Raw genomic sequence first — 23,811 nt, forward strand, 5'->3', positions numbered from 1 at the left:
CCGTTGTCGTCTGCGGCGACGTTCGTGATCCTGGAAGAAGAGCAGGAAGGCAATGACTGGGAGGATGTAGAGTTCCGGTTCCATGCTGTCCCGATTCCGCGTGGAGTGTCTCGAGGTGAGCGTTTTCCGTTTGGGAAGTCTGTTTCCGCCGTGTTTTTATCGGCGGCCCTCCCGCCCCGGAAGAGGTGGCGGATTGGTGAGTCGTGATAGTGTGGGCGGTACATTGTCTCCCGCCTGTCTGTTGGCGGTGACCGCCGCGCTGTTTGTTTGTCCCGCTGTGGCGGTCGGAGTGTTAAAGCGGCGGCCTGTGTTGGCGGTTCCCGCCAGGGTCAGAATTCAATTTTTTTGACCGCCAGCCTGTTGGCGGGTTGGCCGCCGCTTTAACACTGACCGCCAGGGTCAGAATGACCCCCTTAGTGTTTAAAGTGGTTATCAGTGGAAGCCTAACCGTGTGCCACCAAATGCTTGTTGCAGTGGTATTCCTAAATAAACTTACTTTAAGCAGATCTTCTTGTTGTCGGCATCCAACGATTACCACACACACATTTTGCATCAATAATTTCATTGCAAATGTTGCACTGATATTATTAATTATGTCATTGAAGATGTGGGGTAATTAGCAGTGCATCGAGAGGGAGCAAGTCATAGTTACCTTAGGACACGAGCTATAGTTACTTGAGAGAACTATAACTGGTAAATTTCTGTGTTTCTTAGAATATTATGGCGGTCATTCTGACCTTGGCGGGCGGCGGAGGCCGCCCGCCAAAGTCCCGCCGTCAGGTTACCGTTCCGCGGTCGAAAGACTGCGGCGGTAATTCTGACTTTCCCGCTGGGCTGGCGGGCGGTCGCCTTCAGACCGCCCGCCAGCCCAGCGGGAAAGAGGCTTCCACGATGAAGCCGGCTCGGAATCGAGCCGGCGGAGTGGAAGCTGTGCGACGGGTGCAGTTGCACCCGTCGCGTATTTCACTGTCTGCGCAGCAGACAGTGAAATACATGTAGGGGCCCTCTTACGGGGGCCTCTGCAATGCCCATGCCAGTGGCATGGGCACTGCAGGGGCCCCCAGGGGCCCCGCGACCCCCCCTACCGCCATCCGGATCCCGGCAGTCGGACCGCCGGGATCTGGATGGCGGTAGGGGGGGTCGGAATCCCCGCGGCGGTGCAGCAAGCTGCGCCGCCGTGGAGGATTCAATGGGGCGGCGGTACACTGGCGGGAGCCCGCCAGTGGTGCCGGTCCGACCGCGGCTTTACCGCCGCGGTCGGAATCCCCATTGGAGCACCGCCGGCCTGTCGGCGGTGCTCCCGCGGTCCTCCGCCCTGGCGGTCTTTGACCGCCAGGGTCAGAATGACCCCCTATGTTTCTACTGAACAATTCACTTACCTACAATGTTACTTTAACCTTTGTTTTTTTCAGTGAATTTCTAGGGTTTTCTTAATGTACCATAAATAAATCAAACCTTTGGCCATGTGTAATGGGGAGCTGGCTACAGGGCCTGCAACAAACCCTGGTAGGCAGCCAAACCCATGTTGCGCATAGGCTTCAGCCATGCGGAGTGGGGTTTGGCCACAGGCCCTGGCCTGCATCTAGACCCTGTGGCTCCCCAAAGGCAGCGAACACCATGCTTTCCAGGGCCTTCGGCCATGCATGGCAGACAGTTGGCCACAGAGCCTGGCCTGCAGTCAGGCTCCGTCCCCTGCAAGTAGCCAACACCATGCTGCATCTGACCTTTGGTGACATGCCATAGGGTTGGCCTTTGTCCCCCAGGGACCCCATCTCCTGGGGCCAAAGCATATATATTCAGAGTAGGAGGCATGCAGCCACTCACTTCAAGCTTCTTTAGGCCCTGGGGAGCCCCATCCCTGGGTCCAAATTCAACAAAAAGGAGGAGGGGGCATTCAAGTCCCCTCCCAAGTCTTCTTTGGCACAAGGGGACCCTCCAGTGTCAAGTATTTAATAAAGGGAGGGGTCCCCCCTTCCTGAGTGTAATCAGTCCTGCTGTACCTATTCCCCAGGGCTGATATTTAAATAGAAGAGGGGGGCCGTAGGGGCCCCGGCACCAAGCCTTCATAGACCCAGGGACCCCATCCCGAGGGCTAGGTAATTAATAAAGAATGGGGGGAAGCGCAGCCCCCTCCCTGAACCAAATTAAGCCCTGGAGACTCCATCACCGGGGACCGATATTTAAATGAAATAGGAGGGGGTGGAGCGGACCCTCTCCCCAAACCTATTTTGGCCCCAGAGACCCCCCAGGGCCTCTATTTTAAATGGGTGGGGGCTACCACCAGCCACATGTTGGGTGCCACAAGGGAAGCCCCAGGGCCCCCACGGTCCCAGCCAGCTTCCTGTATGGTGCAGGAGCCGACATTGCTACTGTCTGGACGGAGCAGCTATTTATGCTGCTCCCTGCATGGTATGGGTGCAATATGTTGTTCTGTTTCTAAACAGATCTCAAATCTGCTCCCAGGAAGAGGGAGCAGTTTTACAGCCAGACTGGAGCAAACGCGATTCCAACACCAGTGCGGGCAATGAAACCACTGTGTCCTGGGTGGGAGCTTCCCAGGACACAGCAAGTGGACCGGCCCTGGGGATCGGATCCCCAGGGCCATTAAAGCCTCAGGGAGGGGGAAATAAGCCTGTTTTTTTTACTTTTTGTAGGACTCCGGACTGAATCCCGAGCACTAACATGGCTGGCACTGCTTTCTTGTTAATGTGGTGGCAGCCAATCAGATAAGCAGTGCATGGGGGTGTAAGTTATTCCTTTTTTTTAGTTCGAAATATTGATGTTGCCACTGACCTATTCACCTAGTACTGGGCAGTTATAGGTAGGTCTTCATTTCCAAAGGAAATAGCTTTTTTGGTTCGCTAATCACTTTGCTGCCATCTGATAACCCTCCCCCAAACATTCTGAAAAACTGCTCTTTTATGCTTAATTTCATAATGAAAACTTCAGGGATATTTGTCAAGCAGAGCTGAGAAAAAAGAGGGGGGGTTCAAAATCCCCATGCAATTTCCATAGGGATATTTGAAAAAGGCTACAGCCAAAACGGCTGAATGCAATTACACCTAATTTGGCAGGAAGTTAGATCTTGGTCCAGAAAGTGTGATTTTTTGATTTAGTTTAAATCCCTTCAGAAGTTTAGGAAAAATTAAAGTACAAATTTATGTGTATATTTGGAGGGTTCTGTTTGAGGGACTCTCGCCAGAGCGACAGTCCCACAAGTTCAACTTCAAAAACTAGAGCATCATGATTGGCAGAGGGAGCTGTTTTACCTTGGTCAATATTGGTCCAACGTGAGTGAGGCTCTAATCCACTATCCTGAAAAGGAGTTAAAAAAAAAAATTGGCAAGGTAGAGATACCTAAAAAAAATGTTTTGCCATAATCCCACAGAAAAAAAAAACAAACGAAACAAAATGGCACCCACTATGTTTTCAAAATTAACATGATCCTTAGGGTGAGCTAGGGGGCAGGGCTTGGAGGTCAATAAATAAAAGATTTTTGGGGGCTTGCAGGGGTGCCACTCCCTGAGCCTATTTTAGCCTGGGGTCCCCATCCCCTTGGCCTGTCGTGTTATTTAAATGGGAGGGATTGAGTAGCCCCCCTCCCCAAGCCGAATACACCTCCCAAGGACCTCATCCCTCAGACCAGGCATAGTTATTAGTGGCGGCCGGTAATTTTGTCAGGGAGGAGGCAGATGGGCCACACCTGCACACAAACACACTCACTCACACCCATGCATTCAGAAACATGCACACAGACAACTATTCACAACACTGACTCACCACAAATTCATACATTTATACATACGCACGTGCATGCACCAAACATTTAAAAACTTGAAACGTACCTGCATCGCAGTTCCTGGAGAGGAAAGCTTCAGAGATCTCAGAAGGATTGTGACTGTTGCTTTCTCTCATTGTCTGACCTTAGGTCAGCCAATGCAGGGAGGCAGTAGTTCCTCACTCGGCACAGAGTGGGAGAGGTTCAGTGAAACTTGCTGACGCCACCCCACTCTGTGATGAGGTGTCACTGATTGACACTCAGCCCTGGGCAACTCTGGGCTCAAAAACTGAAGCGCCCAGGTTCAAAGCAATTGGTGACACTCCCCCTTGTCACAACAGGGAGGACCTTGAGTTACTTGTCAGGCTAAGGAGGTCATGCCCACAGGGCTGTGAAATCCTAGCCTGGGAAAGGTCAGCTTAGGCAGCCTGGAGCCTGCGCATTTAGCACATGTCTAGCTCCTGGCTGCTTGACCTGAACAAAAAGAGTGTTTGTCTGACTGGCCTTTGCTCAGCTTGATGGACATTCATCTCTGGAAAGAGGTGAGGAGGCGTGGCCCTTTGCCCATAAGGATGGGCCAGAACTAATAAGTATTCAAGGTGACAGTGTGCACGTCCGCACTCCAAGAGACTCTCACTCACTGAGTCAGATAAGCCCACCCTTGGGACACTGTTTCCCCACTATCGAGAGCACAGTCCTCTTAGGGCAGGGAAATTCTGATTGCTCCCCTCTGGCAGGAGCATGCAAGGGATGGGTGCATGCAGGGAGCCAATGTGGCTCTGCGGGTCATGGGGCTCCCACTGTCACTGCCAATGTAGTGTCCTGTGGGCAGCCCAGGTGGACTCTGGGGCACCCACCTAAGGCTCCAGGGGATGGGGTCCCCAGGATCACTATTGGCTCAGAGATGGGGGGCCATGCCCCTCCATCCCCTTTAAAAGGAAAAAGGCCCTGGGGATGTGGTCACCAGGGACCTAAGAACTCGGACGGTCATCCACTCACCCTAATAAAAAAAAACGGCACTGGGAAGGTAGCCTAGTGCTTGTAAAGGCTCAGGAGAAGGGGGACGCATGCCCTTCCCCCTTTAAAAAAAGCCTGCAGGTCCCCAGGGCCCTAAAGACTCAGGGAGGGGGACCTTGCACCCCATCCACAATATTTATATAAAAACAGAATTGCCAGCTTCCATTTAGGTGCTGGCAGGAGGCCATATGGCTTTCCCTGTGCTCCCACCAAAAAAAATAATCTTGGTGTCCTGGGTGGCAACTGGGATACCCAAAATTAATGTAAACAAAAATGAATAATAAATTATTGGGAAGGGCACCTCATTTATTATTTTAATATACCATATTTTCATGCATGTGGTGCCCGTAAAAGAGGCAGGAGCACCACAAAGCATTTTTTAATGTTCCGGGAGCTTTAATAAGAAAATATTACTTTAAGTTTAAAAAATCCCTGGAAATTCACTGAAAAATACAAAGGTTAGACCGACGTCATAATTAGGAATTGAAGTTATATCTTACGATATGGTAAAAAACCCTAGAACTTCACTGAAAAAAACAAAGACTAAAGCAATGTTATAGTTAGGAATTGCACTTATATTTTACTTTACATTAAAAAGAAATCTGAGAAGTTCACTGAAAAAAACAAAGATTAAAGTAACGTTATCGTTAGGTGAAAATGTCAGTGACAAAGTAACCTTGTAAACTCAAAAAACACTGAAATTCACCAGTTATAGTTATCTCTAGTAACTATAACATGAGCCTTAAAGTAACTATAACTCATGCCCTCATCATGCAATGCTAATTACCTCACATATTACGTAACTTATGACATGATCTATTAAATCATCATGCCATCACTGCAACTTCTGAAATGACATCACTGATGACAGCACTGTGCATGGCGATGGCACATTATACTTAATTTAGAGCTCAAGTTATAGTTACTGGAGATAAAAAGGACCCTTAATCCTGCAAGGACCCTTACCAGCCTTTAGCACTATCCAACCCTAATCCATATAAGTACAGTTACCTCCATTTACCACTGAACCCTAAAAGTACTCTTACCTACTTTTACCACTACCCAACCTTAAACCCTAAAAATTTTCTTACCTGCCTTTATTACTTCCCTCACCTGAATCCTTTTTTTAAATAACAATCATTATGCTATTTGGGAAAAGAATACTTATCTGCATGGTTAAGGCATGCTGATAAAGGTACAAATACTTGCATGCATGCTAAAGAGCGTATGGCAAAGACATTGCATGGTAAATACTGACTTGTAAAGGCTGTCTACAAACATGGTAGCACTTAGTAACTAACCAGTAGAAAGTACTCCAGTTAGATAGACATTTTGTTCAAAACTGTGGACTCTTGTTGGAAAAAGGGGTAGGTGAGCTTCCGTTCTGGCCATGATGCTCATTTCACAGAAATTAAACCTCAACAGGAAGCACTTACAAATATAAATGCAGCAGGTGCTCCAGTTAAAGCTCCACTTGTGGAAAGGACAATTGATCCTAACTCCTGGGCATGCCAAAGGCAAAACAAGTATATTTAGTCTGTGAATCCATATAAAAAATTGATCTGAAATCCTAAGGTGAGTGCATCTTTCATCTATTGGAGCTCAATCTGTATGTGACTGTGACAAGTGGGTTCTTTTTTGTCCTCTCCTGGTGAGAGCAGAGTCCATAGTCCTCCCTTTAAATCGCTACGAGTATGCAAAAGTGTAAATCACCTCGAAGCTCTGCCTGCTTGGCCCCGCCCTGTTCACCCTAGTAGTATGCAAAGGTCTTAGCGCCTTTTTAACAGGATGATGGACAGCTTAATAAAGGGATCTCCACAGAGTTTTCCATTGTTGAGGCTTTCTTGATGCAGAGGAATATGAGGATATCCCCACCAAACAAAGAAGCACTTACGTCATATAGCTAAGAGGAAGGACCCTGGTTTGGTGGAGATTTACATCTTTGTAGTCTCATTGTTCTCTCTATAGGAGGATTTATGTTATCACAGAATTCTGGAGAAAGACGCACGAGGAACAATCACATTGCAAAACGCACACAAGGTCGCTGGAGACATTTCCTTGCGGTCCATTACACAGCTGAGGTGTAGAATACACACTGGACATTTACTAACTAACCAGTAGAAATTCTTTCAGTTACGTAGAGATTTTGTGCAAAACTTTGACTCTAGTTGGATAAACTGCCAGTTGCAGTTCCTTCATGGCCAAGTCACTCATGCAGCTACTGACACACCTACACAGACACTCACACACCCAATCACAGATGCACTCAAACACTCACTCATACACTCATGCACCCAATCACAGACCCACTCAGAGTCTTATGTGAGTGGGTGTGTGACTGTCTGAGTGTCTGAGAGAGAGACTTGTACCCAAACACACATCCATTCAGACACTCAACCAACCACTCATAGACCTAATTAGACACTCATTAACCCACTCACAGACCCTCTCAAACATTCATGCACCCACTCACAGACCCACTCTGACTCACGCATTCACTCACAGACCCACTCAGAGGCTCATGCACTCACTCACAGACAGACTCATAAACTCATGCACTCACTCACGGGCACTCACAAAGACTCAGGTACCCACTCAGAGATCTACTCAGATACTCACTCAAAGATCTTCTTAGACACACTTGCACTCTCTCACAGACCCACTCAGAGTCTGAAGGCATCCACTCACAGACCTACTCAGACACATACACACCCGCTGACAGACCCACTAAGACACTCTCACACCCACTCACAGACCTACTGAGACACTTTTGCACTCACTCACACACGCAAGGTCAAAGATTAGAGGTTACAGTTAGGAAATAAAATTTTAAAAAACCTTAGAAATTCACTGAAACAAACCAAAGGTTAAAAGTATGCTAAAGTTAGGGAACAGCATAAAAAAACGTAGAAATTCTATGAAAAAAACAAAGGTTACAAGAACATTATAGTTAAGCTAACATTTCACTTGTACAAAACCAGTGAAATTCAGCAGTTATAGTTACCTGAGCTAACTATAAATTATGCCCCCGCAATGCACTGCTCATGTCCTCACATATTAAATCACTCATGATATGGTCAGTGACTTCACCGATGAGATCACTGATGACATCATCCAGTGAGTGTGAGGGTTTCCTAAAAAAATTATAAATGTTGACCCTCACTATGCACTGCTAATTACTCACAAATTATTGCACTCATGACATCTTTGATTACATCATTGTAATATTTGCAATAACATTTTTGATGAAAAAACTGTGCATGGCGAGGGCGCGAGTTATAGTTAACTTAAGGTACATGTTATAGTTAAATTCACGATTTTTCCTAATATATTCATGAAGGATCCATGGCCCTAGATATACAACTGTATTTTCCCTTTAATAACTCCAAAACTTCTGAAAAGATTTCCACCTAATAAGCTAAAGCGTGAGCTTTCTGTAAAATTTGGTTTAATTCTGTTCAGCGGTTCGGGCCGTAGTCGTATTTAAATGTCCTATAGGAATTATGTTTTTTATCCTCTTTTTCTGTGCTCGCTAGACTGTTTACCCCAAAACCTTCCGTGGGCAACAAGAATCACTGGGCTACTTTTTTTGGAAACTTTTGAGAAGATTCTGCAAACGGTGTCAAAGATATAGGCAAGTCAAAAAAACACTTTTTCTATGGAAACATGGTCCTAGCTATAACTATCTAGTGGCAATCCGACACTAGGTAATATATCTTACCTACTGGTGGTCACCAGTAAGTGGTTATATATGGGACCTAGGTCCTGATTTAGAGTTTGGCGGCTGGGGTTGCTCCATCACAAACATGACGGATATCCTGTCTGCCATATTACGATTCCATTATATCCAGTGCAAATCACAATACAACGGACGGGATATACGTCATGTTTGGGACAGAGTAACCCATCTGCCAAACTCTAAATCATGCCCCTAGTTTCCATAGGAAGGTGTTTTGTAACTTGATTATATCTTTGGTACTGTTTATGATCTTTTTATTAGGTAATAAAATGTAAACAAGCAGTGTAGCACGATCACAAGGCCACCAAGGGACCTTATATCATTCAAGTAGTACATGGGGCATAAGTAAATTGGAAGTCAACAATGCATTGGTTTGAGCAGAAACAGCACATAAACAAACTCATTATTCACAGACATGGATGGTCCTAACAGAGGCTAGTCCCCATCCCTCTAGATGCTTGCCATGGAGACCAAATTATTTCCCATTTTCGTGGGCAACCATTACCAAGATAAATAGTTTTTTCTTCCAGCATGCACCAGCCCATGACTTTTTCCCAATCCGCCAATTCTGGTGTATTCACGCACCCCACATGCATACTATTTGTTTTCAGTCGCGGTCAAACCTAATGATATTTAGAGCTTAGTATATCGCTTAGTATATCTGGATGGGGGATCGTCCCCCCATATGGGTAGAAGGTATGTTTTGGCCGAGTCAGAGATGTCTACACCTAGGACCTCCCCCTTTGGACCCTGCAGGGCCTGCCAGTAGGGCCATATCTCAAAGCAGGACCAAACTATATGAAAGAAAATGTCTCGCTCCCCACGTCCCCAGGGACATAGATCAGGGGGCTTTGACTCATGGCATGTATGGTTGTACGGGAGTAATGGGCATGATGTAATGAACAAAGCTGAATAAGTCAAAATACTGATTTAATAGAAACCTCTCTAAAGAACCCCTGTTGCTTCTTCCAATTAGCCTTCTACGAACTCTCCCACCTCTGGTCCTCAAGCTAGTGAGGATGTCTGGCAAGTTATTAATGAGTTTCTTGTAGATGACTGAGATGGGTTCTTTAGGTGGCGGTTCTGTGAGGATGCAGTTCTTGAGGTGCAAGGAGTCCTCAATCATAGGAGGGCATGGAATGTGTGTCAGTAATGCATGGTACATTTGGATGTATCTGAAATACTTTGTAGGTGCTAGTTCATAATGTGTTTGCATGTCTATCCGGCTGAGCATGGAATTACCCTTCCATACATTGCCAAGCATGAATATGTCAATGAGGTTCCATTTGGTGAATCCCCATAGTTTTTACACTTCGTTCAGGGTATCACTGGACCGCAAATGTGTCATTCCTCTCAATTTTCCTTTCCAGCCCAAAAAGGCAGACGCTCTCCTCCAGTCTTGTGTCACTGTCAGTGTTTGAGGTAGGAGCGAGGCAAAGGTGGCCGATTTGTAAAGCACCTCCTGGTAACCTAATCTTTCCCAAGACAGACTCTCCAGCCTGAAGGCAAGGTCACCCCACGCCACAAATACCCAGTCGTTCACCACTGCTAGTTATGTGGCCCAGTCACACTTTCTATTATCTGCCAGGCCAATCCCCCATCATACACTCCACATGTGAGCGTTTGAAGGGCTATGCGAGGCGGGCCCAAGTCCCGGAGGAGGAGGTGGAGCATAGATCTGTCTTCCAGAACAATTCCTCAGGAACGCAGTAAGGAGTGTTTTGGAGTGCTTACAGCACCCTGGATAATGCATTTATTTTAAACATTGGCATTCTACCCAGCAGCGAGAGCAGCAGTTTTCTCCAATGTTGGACATCCAAGGCAAAGTGATCAAGTATAGAGGTCAGGGGTTTCTGATAGAAGAGTTGTGGGTCCTTTGTGACTTAAATCCAAAAGTATTTGAAAGCCCTAAATAGACAAGGGTATTAGGGTGTCATTGGGCAGGGTGGGTGCAGGACCCATAACCAAATGCATGAGGACCTTGTTCCAGGTGATGGTATATCCTGAGTGTTGTCCAACGATCCAGAGGATGTAGGTCAGCCTGGTGATCGTCATGGGGGGATAGGTGACATAGAATAGGATATTGTCCGTGTATAGGGAAACAAGCTCTTCCTAGGACTCCCCCAATGTGTTACCCTGAATCAGGGGATCCTGCCGGACTCAGGCCACCAGTGGCTCCAGGGCCAGGACAAATATTAACATGGAGAGCAGGCAACCCTGCACATTGCCCTGCACAAGACAAACCTATGTGACAGCATCCCATTCATCCTTAACTTGAACCATGGGATTGTAATATAATAGATGCAGGAAGCCCAAAAAGTTAGGTCCAAACCCCATTCATTTGAGCACCCCAAACATAAAGTTCCACTCTAAGGTGTCAGGTGCCATCACAGCATCCATGGACTGCACCATAGTGGTCACTGTCTTGTCTCTAGAACCCACCAAAGCCCTGAATAATTGTGGAGGTTAAGTCTCATCCCTGTTTGGCATAAAGGCTGATTGGTCCGAATGTACAAAGGAGGTAATCACCTGGCAGAGGTGATTGGCAATTTTTTTTTGCCAAGAGTTTAATCTCTACGTTGAAGAGGGAAATGGACCGATAGGGGATACATTTATCTGGAGGTTTCCCTGACTTATGATGGTGCATTATCATGGCTTGTCACTGGTCCTCCAGGAGTTGATCTGCCACATCATCAATATGTGGGGTTCTAATTTGCTGGCTAAACAATTGTAAACCTTACCGAAGCTGAGGATGCTCAATGCTAGGCTTTTCTCATGTGGGGGTATGTCATTTTCGAGGAGCTGACGCTCTTCCTATGTGAGTTGAGGGAGTGTTATGTTGGCTAGAAAGGCTTAATGACAGAGGGAGTGCATTGAGTTTTGAAGGAGTATAAATGTTTGTAATAATCAACCAATGCCTCGGCTATTCCCTCTGGGTCTGCTGTCATCGCCCCCCTCTCAGTGGTGATTTGTGAAACCCAGCTATGGGCTTGGTCACATTGTTCCAGCCAAACTAGCAGCTTGTCCACTTTATTACCCATGTCATTGAGGTGTCTTTGGGTTAGTATGTGGCACGCTTTTGCACTGTCTTCTGCGAAGTCCCTGTATTGTTTCTGCTTAAGCCTGAGAGAGTGCGCTCTTTCAATTTCCTCCCTTCCAGCTTTTTTTTGCAGGGCTGTGATCTCTGCCTCTACAGCCTTGAGTCTGTCTTGTCGCTCTTCCCTCCGCTATCAAGGAGTACACATGGCCCCAGATCACTGTTTTGTATGCTTCCCAGAGTTTAATTGTGAGCTGACCGATCCTTCATTTGTTCCAAAGTAGGACATAGTGGCCTGTTTGAGTTTGTGTGATAGTGTTTGTCCATGAGCTCCCATGCCCTAAGGGCTCTGGGTCCCCTGGTCCTGGTGGATTGACCCCAGAGCTCTAGTCGTATCGGCAAGTGATCTGATATTCCCCTGGCTTGGGGGTGGACATCAGTGACTCGAGTCATGTTGCTGGTCAGAGTGAATATGTGGTCCATTCTGGAGAGGCTTTGGTGTGCCCTGGACAGGCGAATACTGGCATTCTAACAGGTGGCAGAGTCACCAAGTGTCAGCCAACCACAGCGCAGTGACAAAGGAGACCAGAGTTGAGCCCTAGCTGGTAAACTGGGCTAGAGACTGCTTTTCAATGTCTTTTGACATGATGGCATTAAAGTCTCAACCCATGAGTAGGATACTATCAGGTAATTTTGGTAAGGTGTCCCCCAAACTCAGAAGTGTGAGGTGTTGGTGGCAAGGTGGGATATATATCGAGCATAGGTTGATGGAGAGCAGCTCCCACGTGCCAGATCGAGCCATGTATTTTTCCTGGGGGTCAGTCTAGGTCTTGTGCGGGATACATGGGATTGTGTGTTTTGGTAGAATTCCCACACCTCTGGAGTCAGTAGTGTAGCCTATGTGTGCAGCCATTGTGTATCCGCATCTCGAAATGGCTTTGCAAGAAATTCCCGAAAGGTGGGTGTCCTGTAAAAGTACAATGTCAAGGCTATGTCGTTTAAGTAACTGAAGTGCTGTTCTCCGCTCAATCCTTTCACCCAACCCATTTACGTTCCACACCAGGTTTTTAAGTCGGGCACAAGGGTCATTTGTGATGACATTATGAGACATGTGTGTTCCTGGTGTGTGTCAACTGGGAGGACTCCCCGGTCTCATGTGGTACTATTGTCATGGAAGCTGTTACTACTCTAATACTGGAAACTAAACATCCCATCACCAATAAGAGATCACCCCTCCTTGCCACTCGGTCTAAAATACCTGCCTGTAGCCAACTAGTAAGGCGCATGTCGCCCCTGACAATATTGTAGCACAATTAAAACTGGGGGTGAGTCTCACCAGCTAAGCCCCCTGAGCCAAGTTCCATCCAGTACAGATTAAGTGTTCGGTCACCCACGCTTTGGGTGTGTTTTTCCATTGGCACTTCACATAGTTAGGCCCCAGTCCTGACCCTGTCATGGAGGAGTCCATTCGTGCTTGGCCTTAGAGCTATAAGCAAAAAGAAGTAGAAAAACAAATGGAGGGGAGGAGGAGGAAAGAGGGGCAAGGTTTTGGTCAGCTGTGAGGATTGGCCAGTGAGCTTGTCTAGTTTGGAAGTGCCTCCGTCATTGTTTGATGCAAACTTGTCATTGACTGTCTTGATGCCCACTTCTTGCCAAGTCCATCCAGGGTGCCTCTTCACCCCCCACCAGGAGCCGCCCGCTAGCCCTCCAGCCATGAACAGGCCGCTTCAGAATGTTGAAATGCAATGTCTTCCCCTCAGCAATTACTCATAGTTTAGCCAGGCAAAGCATCATATATATGAGCTCCTTGCTCCGCAGTGCCCCTTTGACTTCAGTGAAGTTGCGTCACTGCTGCTGGACTTTGAGAGTGAAGTCCAGATATAGCTTGACAGTGGCAATCTCAAATTTCAGATTTGGATCATGTTGCGTCATCTGGAGTCTCGGTCCCTGTGGTTAAATATTCTGGCTATGATGGTACAGGGTGGAGGCCCCGGCTTGGGAGCACCCATAGGGACCATGTGGGTCCTTTCCACACAGAACATTTTTGAGAGACCTTTGGGCAGGAGTTAATTTACGATGAAGTATTTGACAAGAATATGCGCGCTCTGTCCCTCTGCATGTTCAGGCACCCCTACCAGGCAGAAGCTGTTGCACCCAAACCTTCTCTCCGTGTCCTCCAGTCTTGCTTGTATGAAGGCTTTATCTTTCCGTAGGTGGTCCATTTGTTTTTAGGGTGTGAAAGTAGCATCAGAGAGCTGTGCTATCTGTTTTTCTGTGTCTTGGAGGCAGTCCTTAGTTTTATTGATATCAGCCTTCAATCATTTTTGGTTCGAGGGAACCCTTCACACTCTGGATAGTGGCCATGATTTCTTGGAGTGTAGGTTCTGTTGCTTCTGCACAGGAGATGGACTGGCTCCCAGGAGTAAGAGAATCGCTGTCTCTCTGTGAGTTCATGGGGATTGCATATTTATCCATCTTGCTTTGTTGTGTACTCTTGATACCTTTTCTACCCACCATCTTGAGTGACAGCCCTGGGTGTGCCCCCCTCAGCTTCTTGGTGACACCCGCTGTGCAGAAGGAGGCAGATCACCAATTGCCGCTGCCAGCCAGGCCTAGTGAAGGGAGGGGCACTGACTCATGCCCCCCTGGGGATTAGGTCCCAGGCCCACAGCCCTTTGTCGTGCATGCTCCTCCCCCCCGGCAAGGGGTGGTGCTCCGGGTCCAGAATTTTTATTGGGCACTGAATTGGGTAGGTAGGTAGGCTTTTGGTTGGCCGTTAAACTCTATGCTACATGAGCATCGTCAATGTGCAAGGACCAAGTCTCAGACAGCAGTCTCCCCAGTTGCCGCCATGTCCTCTGTACAGCAATGTATTAAAGATGGGAGGAGGGTCCAGGCCTTCTCTCTCAGGGCCCCATGCGCACCTCACTCACCAGGCCACCTTCAGGCTAGCTTCCACCCTCCATGATCTGCACCTGGATAGGTCCAGAATAGTGGGCCTCGCCCCAAATCTCACACCCGCCTTGGGTGGCTGGGCAGTCATGGCATGCATGGCTCCCACCTCCCAGCTGCTTGTCTCTTGTAGTCGTTCTCCCCCTGCCTCCGGTTTCAATGGCAGAGAGTCACATAGGGCTGCTGCTCCATTGCAAAGGGCGTCGGGGCTCACGGGTTCAGAATGGGTGGTGGGCAGGAGGAGCAGGGAGAGAGGATTTGCAGCAGACTTACCTCTAGGGGCCTCAGATCAGTTTGCACAAAGTGGCTGTTCCTCAGGCCTCTCACCTTGCTCTCAGGACTCCGCTGCTCCCCTCTCACTAGGCTGCCTCAGACTGGGGTCCCCATTGTTTGGACCGCCAATCTCAGTGACAGCCGCCTCTTCCCCAGCGATCACTGGCCATTAACTCTTGTACCCCCCCAAATGTTGCACAGAGGACATCAGTGAATAGCCCATTCCCTTCTCCATTTTTAGGGAGCAGGGTGAGCAGGGGCTTGGATGGATGGCAGTCAGATGTAGGGAGGAGACGGCACGGGCTCAGAAGCTGTTCTAAACCTCAATCACCATGTTGGGTTGCTGACAATACCCCCCTGTTCTCTAGGGTCTTGTGCTGAATGGAAAGTTTTCTGGTGATATGTCAAGCAGGAACTGAGAAAAAGTGGGGGGGGGGGCAAAAAAGTGTGTTTCCCATGCTAATTCCCATAGAGATTTTAGACACAACTACAGCCCGAATCGCTTGACGGAATTACACCAAATTTGATAGAAAGGTAGCCCTTGGTCCAGAAAACAGAGTCTACGCACAATTTTCATGGTGTGATCTGATTGGCTGCCAGTGCTTAAACCAAAAAGTGCTGGCTGCCATCTTGCTAATATATATAATAGCACCCCATTGAAATGCATTGTAGCGAATCGCAGGTTTTGAAGGTCATGAGAAGGAGAACATTTAAAGCGTGATGACAGATTTTAGTTACAATATAAATCATTTGTTGGTGGTACTATAATAATTTTAGGAATTGTGGTTTATTCAAATGTGATTTGACCCGGTGAAAAAGCCTTCTGCTGGGATTTCATGGATCATGTTTGAGAGAACTGTTTTCTCATGGTTTTATCAGAGCGATAATAGAAGGTTCTCCAGAAGCTAAAATGAGGGCATACTTTCTTTAAATTCACACTATCTTTCTTGGCCATATGCAGGAGCGGCTCCTCCATCTAGGTGGAGAAGCGTCGCCCCCCACCAGCAGCAGCACGGGCCATGATGAGCACAAAGGGGGAGTGTTCAGCACCCCTCCTCAGTAAGCATGTATGTTTGGCTAGCCGTCTCAGGCCGCCCAAACATACAGCGCACTAAGCTCTGTCCAACCCAACCACGCAGTGCCAGGTTGGAGAGATCAGGGGCCAGATGTAGGAAAAATCCAATTTGCGACTCACAATTTGCAACTTGCAAATTGGTATGCAGAACGGTGTCTCAGACACCGTCTGCAACTCGCTATGGGGTCGCAATGACCCACCTCATTAATATTATTGAGGTGGGTCGCTAATTGCGGCCCCATAGCGAGTCTAGGCACTCGCAAACATGGAGGCCTGCTGTCGTCAGCAGACCTCCATGTTCGTGACTGCTTTTAATAAAGCAGTTTGTTTTTTTTTTAAGTGTAGCCCATTTTCCTTAAAGGAAAACGAGCTGCACTTAAAAAAAAAAAGGAACCTTTAGTTTCGGATTTTTTTCAGGGCAGGCAGTGGTCCCTTGGACCACTACCTGCCCTGAAAAAAATGTTTTGGGTCCATTCACAAACTGGAAGGGGTCCCATGGGGACCCCTTCCAATTTGCGAGTGGGTTACCATCCACTTGAAGTGGATGGTAACTGCGATACCCTTTGCGACCGTAATGCGGTCGCAAATGGTATTGCATTCCACTCCGAATCGCAAATAGGAAGGGAACACCCCTTCCTATTTGCGATTCTGAAATGCATATTGCGAGTCGGTACCGACTCGCAATATGCATTTCTGCATTGGGAAACGCGTTTAGCGACTCGCAAACGGCAAGTTTTGCCGTTTGCGAGTCGCTAAACGTTTCCTGCAACTGGCACCAGGTAGACTCTCCCAGTCTGCCTAGGAGCGCCCTTGCTGGGTGCTCCGACCAATCCCAAGCTGATGTCATGCTGCAAGCAGCATGACAGCAGCATTCAGATTGGCCGCAGGGCAGGCTGGGAGCCTGTTCCTGCGGCAAAAGAAAGAGGAGCTGTGTGGTGGTGATGGTAATAGTGGTGGTGGAGGCAGCGGGGCAATCAGGTAATTTTTTTAAAAATTAGTAATTTTTCTTTTCCCCCTCTATGCTTCTCGAGCCACTACTGGCCATATGACAAATGAAGTCTGACATTCTCTGTAAAACATGTACTTCCAACAGCAGTAGCCACTCAGTTGATTCCCTTGTATTCTACTGCAGCCTCCTAGAGTGTTCTAAAGAACAACTAGAGCGCTAAAAGTCTTACTCATCATGAAACAAGTGTGAAACACCTAAAGCCATCTTGATTGAATCAAACTGGTAAAACTTAAAACATTTAGGGCCAGATGTATGATTCTGTCCCATTGCCCGACTCGCAAAGGGCCATGTATCACATTTGCGAATCGGTAATAGCGATTTCTTAAAAATCGCAAATGCAATTACCGAATCGCAAATTGCGATACTGGCCCCATTCGCAGCTATGTTGGCCCATAGCTGCGAATTTTTTGCATTTCCTAAATTGCGATTTCTGAACCAGAAATCGCAATTTGGGAAATGCAAAAGGCCAGGGTGCTGAGGGCCTAAAGTAAAGCCAAAGCCAAGCCAAAAGGGCATGTGTGCTTTACATATTACATTTAAAAATGCAGTTTTACTGCATTTTTAAATTTTGCACCAGGTTACCACCTGGTTGCAAAAAATGGTATTTTGCATGTGCAAAATACCATTCTGCGAAAAATCGCAATTTGCGATTTTTTGCAGAATTGCCTTGCGACCTGGATTTTGCGAATCGCAAATTGTGATTCGCAAAATCCAGGTCGCAACGCAAAAAATCGCCATTTTTGCGATTTCTAATTTGTGGTCCGCAAATGCCTTTGATGCATTGCAGACCACGATTTTGCACTCGTAAACGGCTGATTTCACAGTTTGCGAGTGCAAAATATTTTGATACATCTGGCTCTTAATTTAGAAAGGAACAAAATGAGGGGGTTAATTTTGTCATAGAAATGATGGATAGTGCTGTAGAAAGAAAAATTAGGATGTTTTAGGTGAGTTCTCAAATATCTTTCTCTTTTGTGAGATTAAGACATTCTAACATGCGGACTGACACATTTACGTTCAACACCAGCAGCAGACCGCCAGCTAACTCCCTAACTGATCAGCAACTCAGTGTTCTAATTGGCAACTAGAATACTAACATTCTGAACTTTGCCAAAAATGTGGCACCCCTGAACGGCATCTTGATGGAATCAAAGTCGAAAACTGAAAGCATTTTCTACTAAGATTATAAAGCATAGGCTTTGCCCAAAGGTATTAGAGTGCTTTACATGGGCATCAGTTACATTACACAAGGACACATTCATTTGTGTTTTAGGCATGGAGAGATTAAGGTGCATACTTACAAGAAAGTGGCGCATCAGCTATGATGCGCCACTTTCTTGCGCCCCCCGAACATCACCATGGTAGTGACGTATTTACAAAATGGCACACCATGGCACACATTAGCACAATAGCATCAACATTTTTGATGCTATTGAGGCACAATGGTTGACTAGCGCTAAAAAACAGTGGGAGCATCACTTTAACACCTGACTTGAGCAGTCCTTGGGCAGACTGTGCATAGCGAGGGCATGAGTTATAGTTATCATAGGGCATGAGTTATAGCTACTTGAAATTACTATTACTATAACAGCTGAATTTCTATGGTCTTCTGCAGTGGAGCACAATTGGCTGCCATGTGCCAATGCAGACCCTCTTGCACCATTGATAATTTTTCTGTAGGAAGGGACATCCTTCTGCACAAAAACAATGGAAGTGTTTTCATCCTTCTATCTGTGTTGCAGCACAAAGAAAGAGGAAAAAAACTAGGAGAAATAAAGTTATTTCTCTTCGTAATGCCTCCCTTGGGAAGGGGTAGGTTTTTGACACATTCCTAGGTTTGCAAAACCTTGGAAATACGGGAATGTGTCAAAATCCACGGGTGTTGCGTGGGAACACCCACGCAACACCCTTGGAATACCTCTTTGATGCAGATAAGGCAACTCAGAGCCTTGTGCTGCGTTACCTTTCTCCATATCTACAAGGCCATGAAAAGGCACGCAAAATGGATTTTGCGTGGCCTAGTAGATATTTGTCTGCAGCAGTGGTCTCCAAACTTCTTAATGCTGCATCCCCGCAGTTGAAAAATAAAAATCATTGGGCCCCCCTCAGAATTTCTCACAATTATTTTATAAAGATGGCACTGTTTAAATATGTCTAGACCTACATAAACATTGCAGTTAAGTAATGTTACCTTTTTAACAATACAACATACTTCTGCTTAAAACAAAGGCCTTTTATCTGTATAATGCTGCTTTTGGCCAGAGTCTGGTGCCCCCCTGGGATCACTTGAGGCCCCCATAGGAGGGCCCGTCCCCAGTTTGAAGACCTCTGGTCAGCAGCCTGCACCACCGGTGTGTCACATAAAGTAATGCAGCACAAGCCTCTTATGAACATGTCTCTATGGGTTTCGATCCTTGAGTCAGTACCGGGGGAACAGCTGCAATTGATGCACCAAGTATAGTATAACCAGAGCCCAGACACCTGAGAGGTCCACTGAACCATGCTTATTGCTTTAATCTATAATTCAAACATCCAAAGGGGCCCATTTCCTCCCTTTCAAAAGGGCACATAGCACACTGATTACACTGCTGGGACCGTACCATCATCCAGACTGGGAGAGTATAGCATAGCCACCATCTTGCTATTCTTTGGCAAGCTGTGTATAATAAATGCTGCGTGAAACATGCACTTCTCTCACACACCTCTAATACAGTTGCAGGTATGCCAGATTATCTGTGACACAACTAGATCTCATGTTAAGACCTCATACACATGCTCCTGGAGAGGTCATACTACAAACATATTTCCAAAACCCAGCATGGGGTCCATCTGTAACGACTCTGTACAGAAAGCAAACTAACACCAGCAGCACCACATTCAAAAGCTAGGTAACATAAGAAAATATATAGGCCCAAAAACAAACTTGTATATACAGCACCTTTAAAGGCTAATTTGATGATTCAGGTACGGGTGTCTCAAAGTCACATAAATATAACAATAGCAAACTGCTGCCTTTCGTGCCTAATTTGTAGAACTGAAAATGCCGGGGCACAGAATTCTGCTCAGATGCCTGCAGTCAGCACTACGAATACCAGGGTGCACAATACCAGGGATATGTAGGGGCATATTTATACTCCGTTTGCGCCGAATTTGCGTCGTTTTTTTCGACGCAAATTCGATGCAAAACTAACTCCATATTTATACTTTGGCGTTAGACGCGTCTAGTGCCAAAGTTCATGGAGTTAGCGTCATTTTTTGGCGTGAACACCTCCCTTGCGTTGATGATATGCAAGGGAGGCGTTCCCGTCTTAAAAAATGACTCCGAGGCATGTGCGTGGTATTTATACTCCCGGGCAAAAATGACGCCCGGGAGTGGGCGGGGCAAAAAACCCCGCATTTGCGCCTCTTTTTAACGCCTGGGTCAGGGCAGGCGTTAAGGGACCTGTGGGCTCTGAAGGAGCCCAGAGGTGCCCTCCCCTGCCCCCAGGGACACCCCCTGCCACCCTTGCCCACCCTAGGAGGACACCGAAGGATGGAGGGACCTATCCCAGGGAAGAAAAGGTAAGTTGTGGTAAGTATTTTTTTTTTTTTTTTTTGTGGCATAGGGGGGCCTGATTTGTGCCTCCCTACATGCCACTATGCCCTATGACCATGCCCAGGGGACAGAAGTCCCCTGGGCATGGCCATTGGGCAAGGGGGCATGACTCCTGTCTTTGCTAAGACAGGAGTCATGTTGATGGGGGATGGGCGTCGTAAAAAAATGGCACAAATCGGGTTAAGACGATTTTTTTGCCTCGACCTGACTTGCACCATTTTTAGACGCCCATACGCCATTTTCCCCTACGCCGGCGCTGCCTGGTGTACGTGGTTTTTTTTCACGCACACCAGGCAGCGCCGGTCGGCTAACGCCGGCTAACGCCATTCTATAAATACGGCGCCCGCATGGCGCTTCAGAATGGCGTTAGCCGGCGCTAATTTCTTTGACGCTAAACTGCGTTAGCGCAGATTAGCGTCAAAAAGTATAAATACGGGCCGTAGTCTTGATTCCACCTCGTGCCTCTTTTATCCACCACCAGACACTCCCTGCCACTTTGCAGTTTTCTGTTCATTCTCGCTTTCTCTCATTTTCACTGTTTTTCATCATTCTCTTCTTTCTTTTACCCTTTTGTGTTTTTCTCTCTCTTGCTCTGGGTGCAAAACAGATAAGGACAAATACGTGCTGGTCTTCAAAAATGTGTGCCGGTGTGCCCTACTTGCAACCACCGACCTGAATTAAGCACTGCTTTCTTCAATATCAGCTCTTGGTTGATGCCCGAGTAGCATGCAAGGCTCTCTACCTAAACAGCACTACATATATATTTTGTAGAAGGTGGCTAGCTTCAAGGATTCCGGCAGGCTTAGAAGCAAAGAAAGCATCCTACCATTAAAGAGAATATCCTCTATTTATCCAGATTTCTGAGGTCTTACCCCTGAGGCATGGAAATCTTTACCCCAATCCATGAGAAAAAGTAACTCTTTCAACAAACTTAAACTCTCCCTGAAAATGCACCTCCTCGAGAAATGCCCTGAGACTTGATACAGAATAGCACCATCAACGCTGTTCAAAAGCAAATTTAGAAAAATCCAAACTTTTGGGATTGCCATACAAAAACATTCTACATTAAACCGTTTTTAGAAATGCACATCATTGAAAATCAAAGCTGTATTTTTCTCTTGTCAATTGTACCGGAACGAATACGTAACTTTTAGACCACTGTTGTATATTGTATTGCACTTGTATATAGTAACGTGAAGCAAAAGACCCCAGGAACTCGTTAGCATCAATATTTGACTTAATAAATAAATATATAAATATGTAAACCATCAGGGCAAGATAACTCGATCCATCAGCACCTTAGGCTTGTATCATGGTACGCCCCTTGCTCACCTGCTGCTTGGCTTTATTAATGTTCATGATATTTCGTTTATACATGTCGTTGCTGCCCTTGTTGTACTCGAGCATTGCAAAGGTCAGGGCCTTCCGGAGCCCCTTGTCCTGCGGATCCACGTCAAACCAGCCGCCCGGTTTACTACTCCTGACCACAGGCACCACAGTGCCTAGGGCCACGATGGCCAGAAGCGAGATCTGCCACGCACCAAGCATCTTCTCAGTCTTCTTGAGTCTTCCCTGCTGTCCCGTGCTCTCCTTCCCAACTCCCTGAATAGGCATTGACAAGAGGCTTGACGAGTATTTAAGCCCGTCTGCAAGCACAGCTTGCCAAACTCTTCCCATGACACCCTCTCATGTTTCCTTTCAGATATCAAAACACAACGGGTTTTTGGCAACGTTCATGCTGAAGTCATCTGCCTAGTGTTTTGTAACTGTAAACAAAGCTTGCGGCTTAAAGGGGACGATTATCTAAATTAAATATTAACATTTAGAAAGGGGCAAGAGGTCTGCAGATTCCCACAGTCTTGCGCCTCGTGACGATTACATGAGCATCAACGCCCAAGACCTTCCCCTTACCGGTTATGTGTTTTTTAACCACGGAAAAAAAGGAAAGCTCCCAGAACAGCGCATTTGCACTTTTTGGAACACCAACTCTTCGAAGAGAAATCATGAATTTGCGTTATGTAACAAAGATCACTCACACGAGAGTTTATCTTTTAAAATTCATTGCGCAGTTGCTATTTTGTTGGTAGAAGAGAGTGAAGTGAAATGTTCCTTGGGGCCAAATGTAGCAAGCTTTTTGCATGGCACAAACAGCGAATTTCGCTGTTTGCGCCATGCAAAAAGCACATCGTGATGCTCATTCCCATTTTGAGAGTCGATAACCTGGTTACCGACTCGCAAAATGGGAATGTGACTCGCAAATAGGATGGGGTGTTCCCCTTCCTATTTGCGATTCGCATCGCGATGTAGAATTGCTTTGGGGCCCCTTCCCCTTTGTGAATTGCCCTGAAAACATTTTTTCAGAGCAGGCAGTGGTCCCATGGACCACTGCCTGCTCTGAAAAAATGAAACAAAAACGTTTCATTTTTTCGTTTGTATTGCAACTCGTTTTCCTTTAAGGAAAACCGGCTGCAACACAAAAAAATTGCTTTATTTAAAAGCAGTCACAGGCATGGTGGTCTGCTGTCTCCAGCAGGCCACCATCCCTGTGAGTGCTGCGAATCGGAAGGGGGTCGCAAATTGTGACCCACCTGATTAATATTAATGAAGTGGGCCTTTGCGACCCCCTTGCGATTCGCAGGTGGTGTCAGGGACACTTCCCTTTGGACTTAAGAGGTCCACGGATGCCCTCTCCTTGGCCCCTCTCAAGGATAAGGAGGATGTTTCTTCGTGAGTTAAGAGCCCTTCATGATGCCACTTTCCAAGTATATGCAATGCCAAGCAGTCAGCGGCATGTGTGCAGTGGAGGAAATCAGCACCCTGGTGTTATTCCTGGCTCACAACATGTAGGTACAGGTGACAAAGGGTTTTGGAGGGAGGAGGGGGAAGAGTGTCGAACAGTCGGAAGGGGTCTAGACATAGGAGCTGAGAACTGGTGGCAGAGTGAGGGAGGCAAAATCTTCAAACCTGCCGCAAAAAGCAAATAACACTGGAGAATGGCAGGGGGAGGGTAAGGAGCACACAGTGGCAGAAACAGAATTACATGGAAGGGAAGGTGGCAGAAAAATGGGCTGGCAAGATCATCCGAAAGGTAGGGAAGGGGGAGGATCGAAGAAAGTGGTGAGAGGGTCTGGAGAAGAAAGATGCAAATGGAACCAGTACTATCCTGGCCGATCAAGGGCTACCAGGCCGATTCAGTCATGCATAGCTCTGAACTACTTCCAAATATCCTACACACATTTCCTCTGTTAGGTGGTATTTTTTTTTGTTGCTGTTTTATAGCGCAAACTCAAGCCAAATGTATTGAAGAGCTTTACATGAGCACCAGTTACATTACAC

The 23,811-nt window shown here is 46.8% G+C and overlaps 1 protein-coding gene across 1 annotated transcript in view; it reads right to left on the minus strand.

Annotated features, from left to right (window-relative positions):
* The window catches only part of LOC138296160 (cystatin-like), a 65,960-nt gene extending 43,793 nt beyond the window's left edge, over window positions 1-22,167 (minus strand). The window contains exon 1 of the mRNA XM_069235043.1: window positions 21,808-22,167. Coding sequence (XP_069091144.1) covers window positions 21,808-22,152 — 345 coding nt within the window. The 5' untranslated portion in view covers window positions 22,153-22,167. The remainder of the gene's footprint in view (window positions 1-21,807) is intronic.
* Between the last annotated feature and the right edge of the window lie 1,644 nt (window positions 22,168-23,811).

Source organism: Pleurodeles waltl, chromosome 5, assembly GCF_031143425.1.
Source record: "Pleurodeles waltl isolate 20211129_DDA chromosome 5, aPleWal1.hap1.20221129, whole genome shotgun sequence".
Classification (NCBI taxonomy): Eukaryota; Metazoa; Chordata; class Amphibia; order Caudata; family Salamandridae; genus Pleurodeles; species Pleurodeles waltl.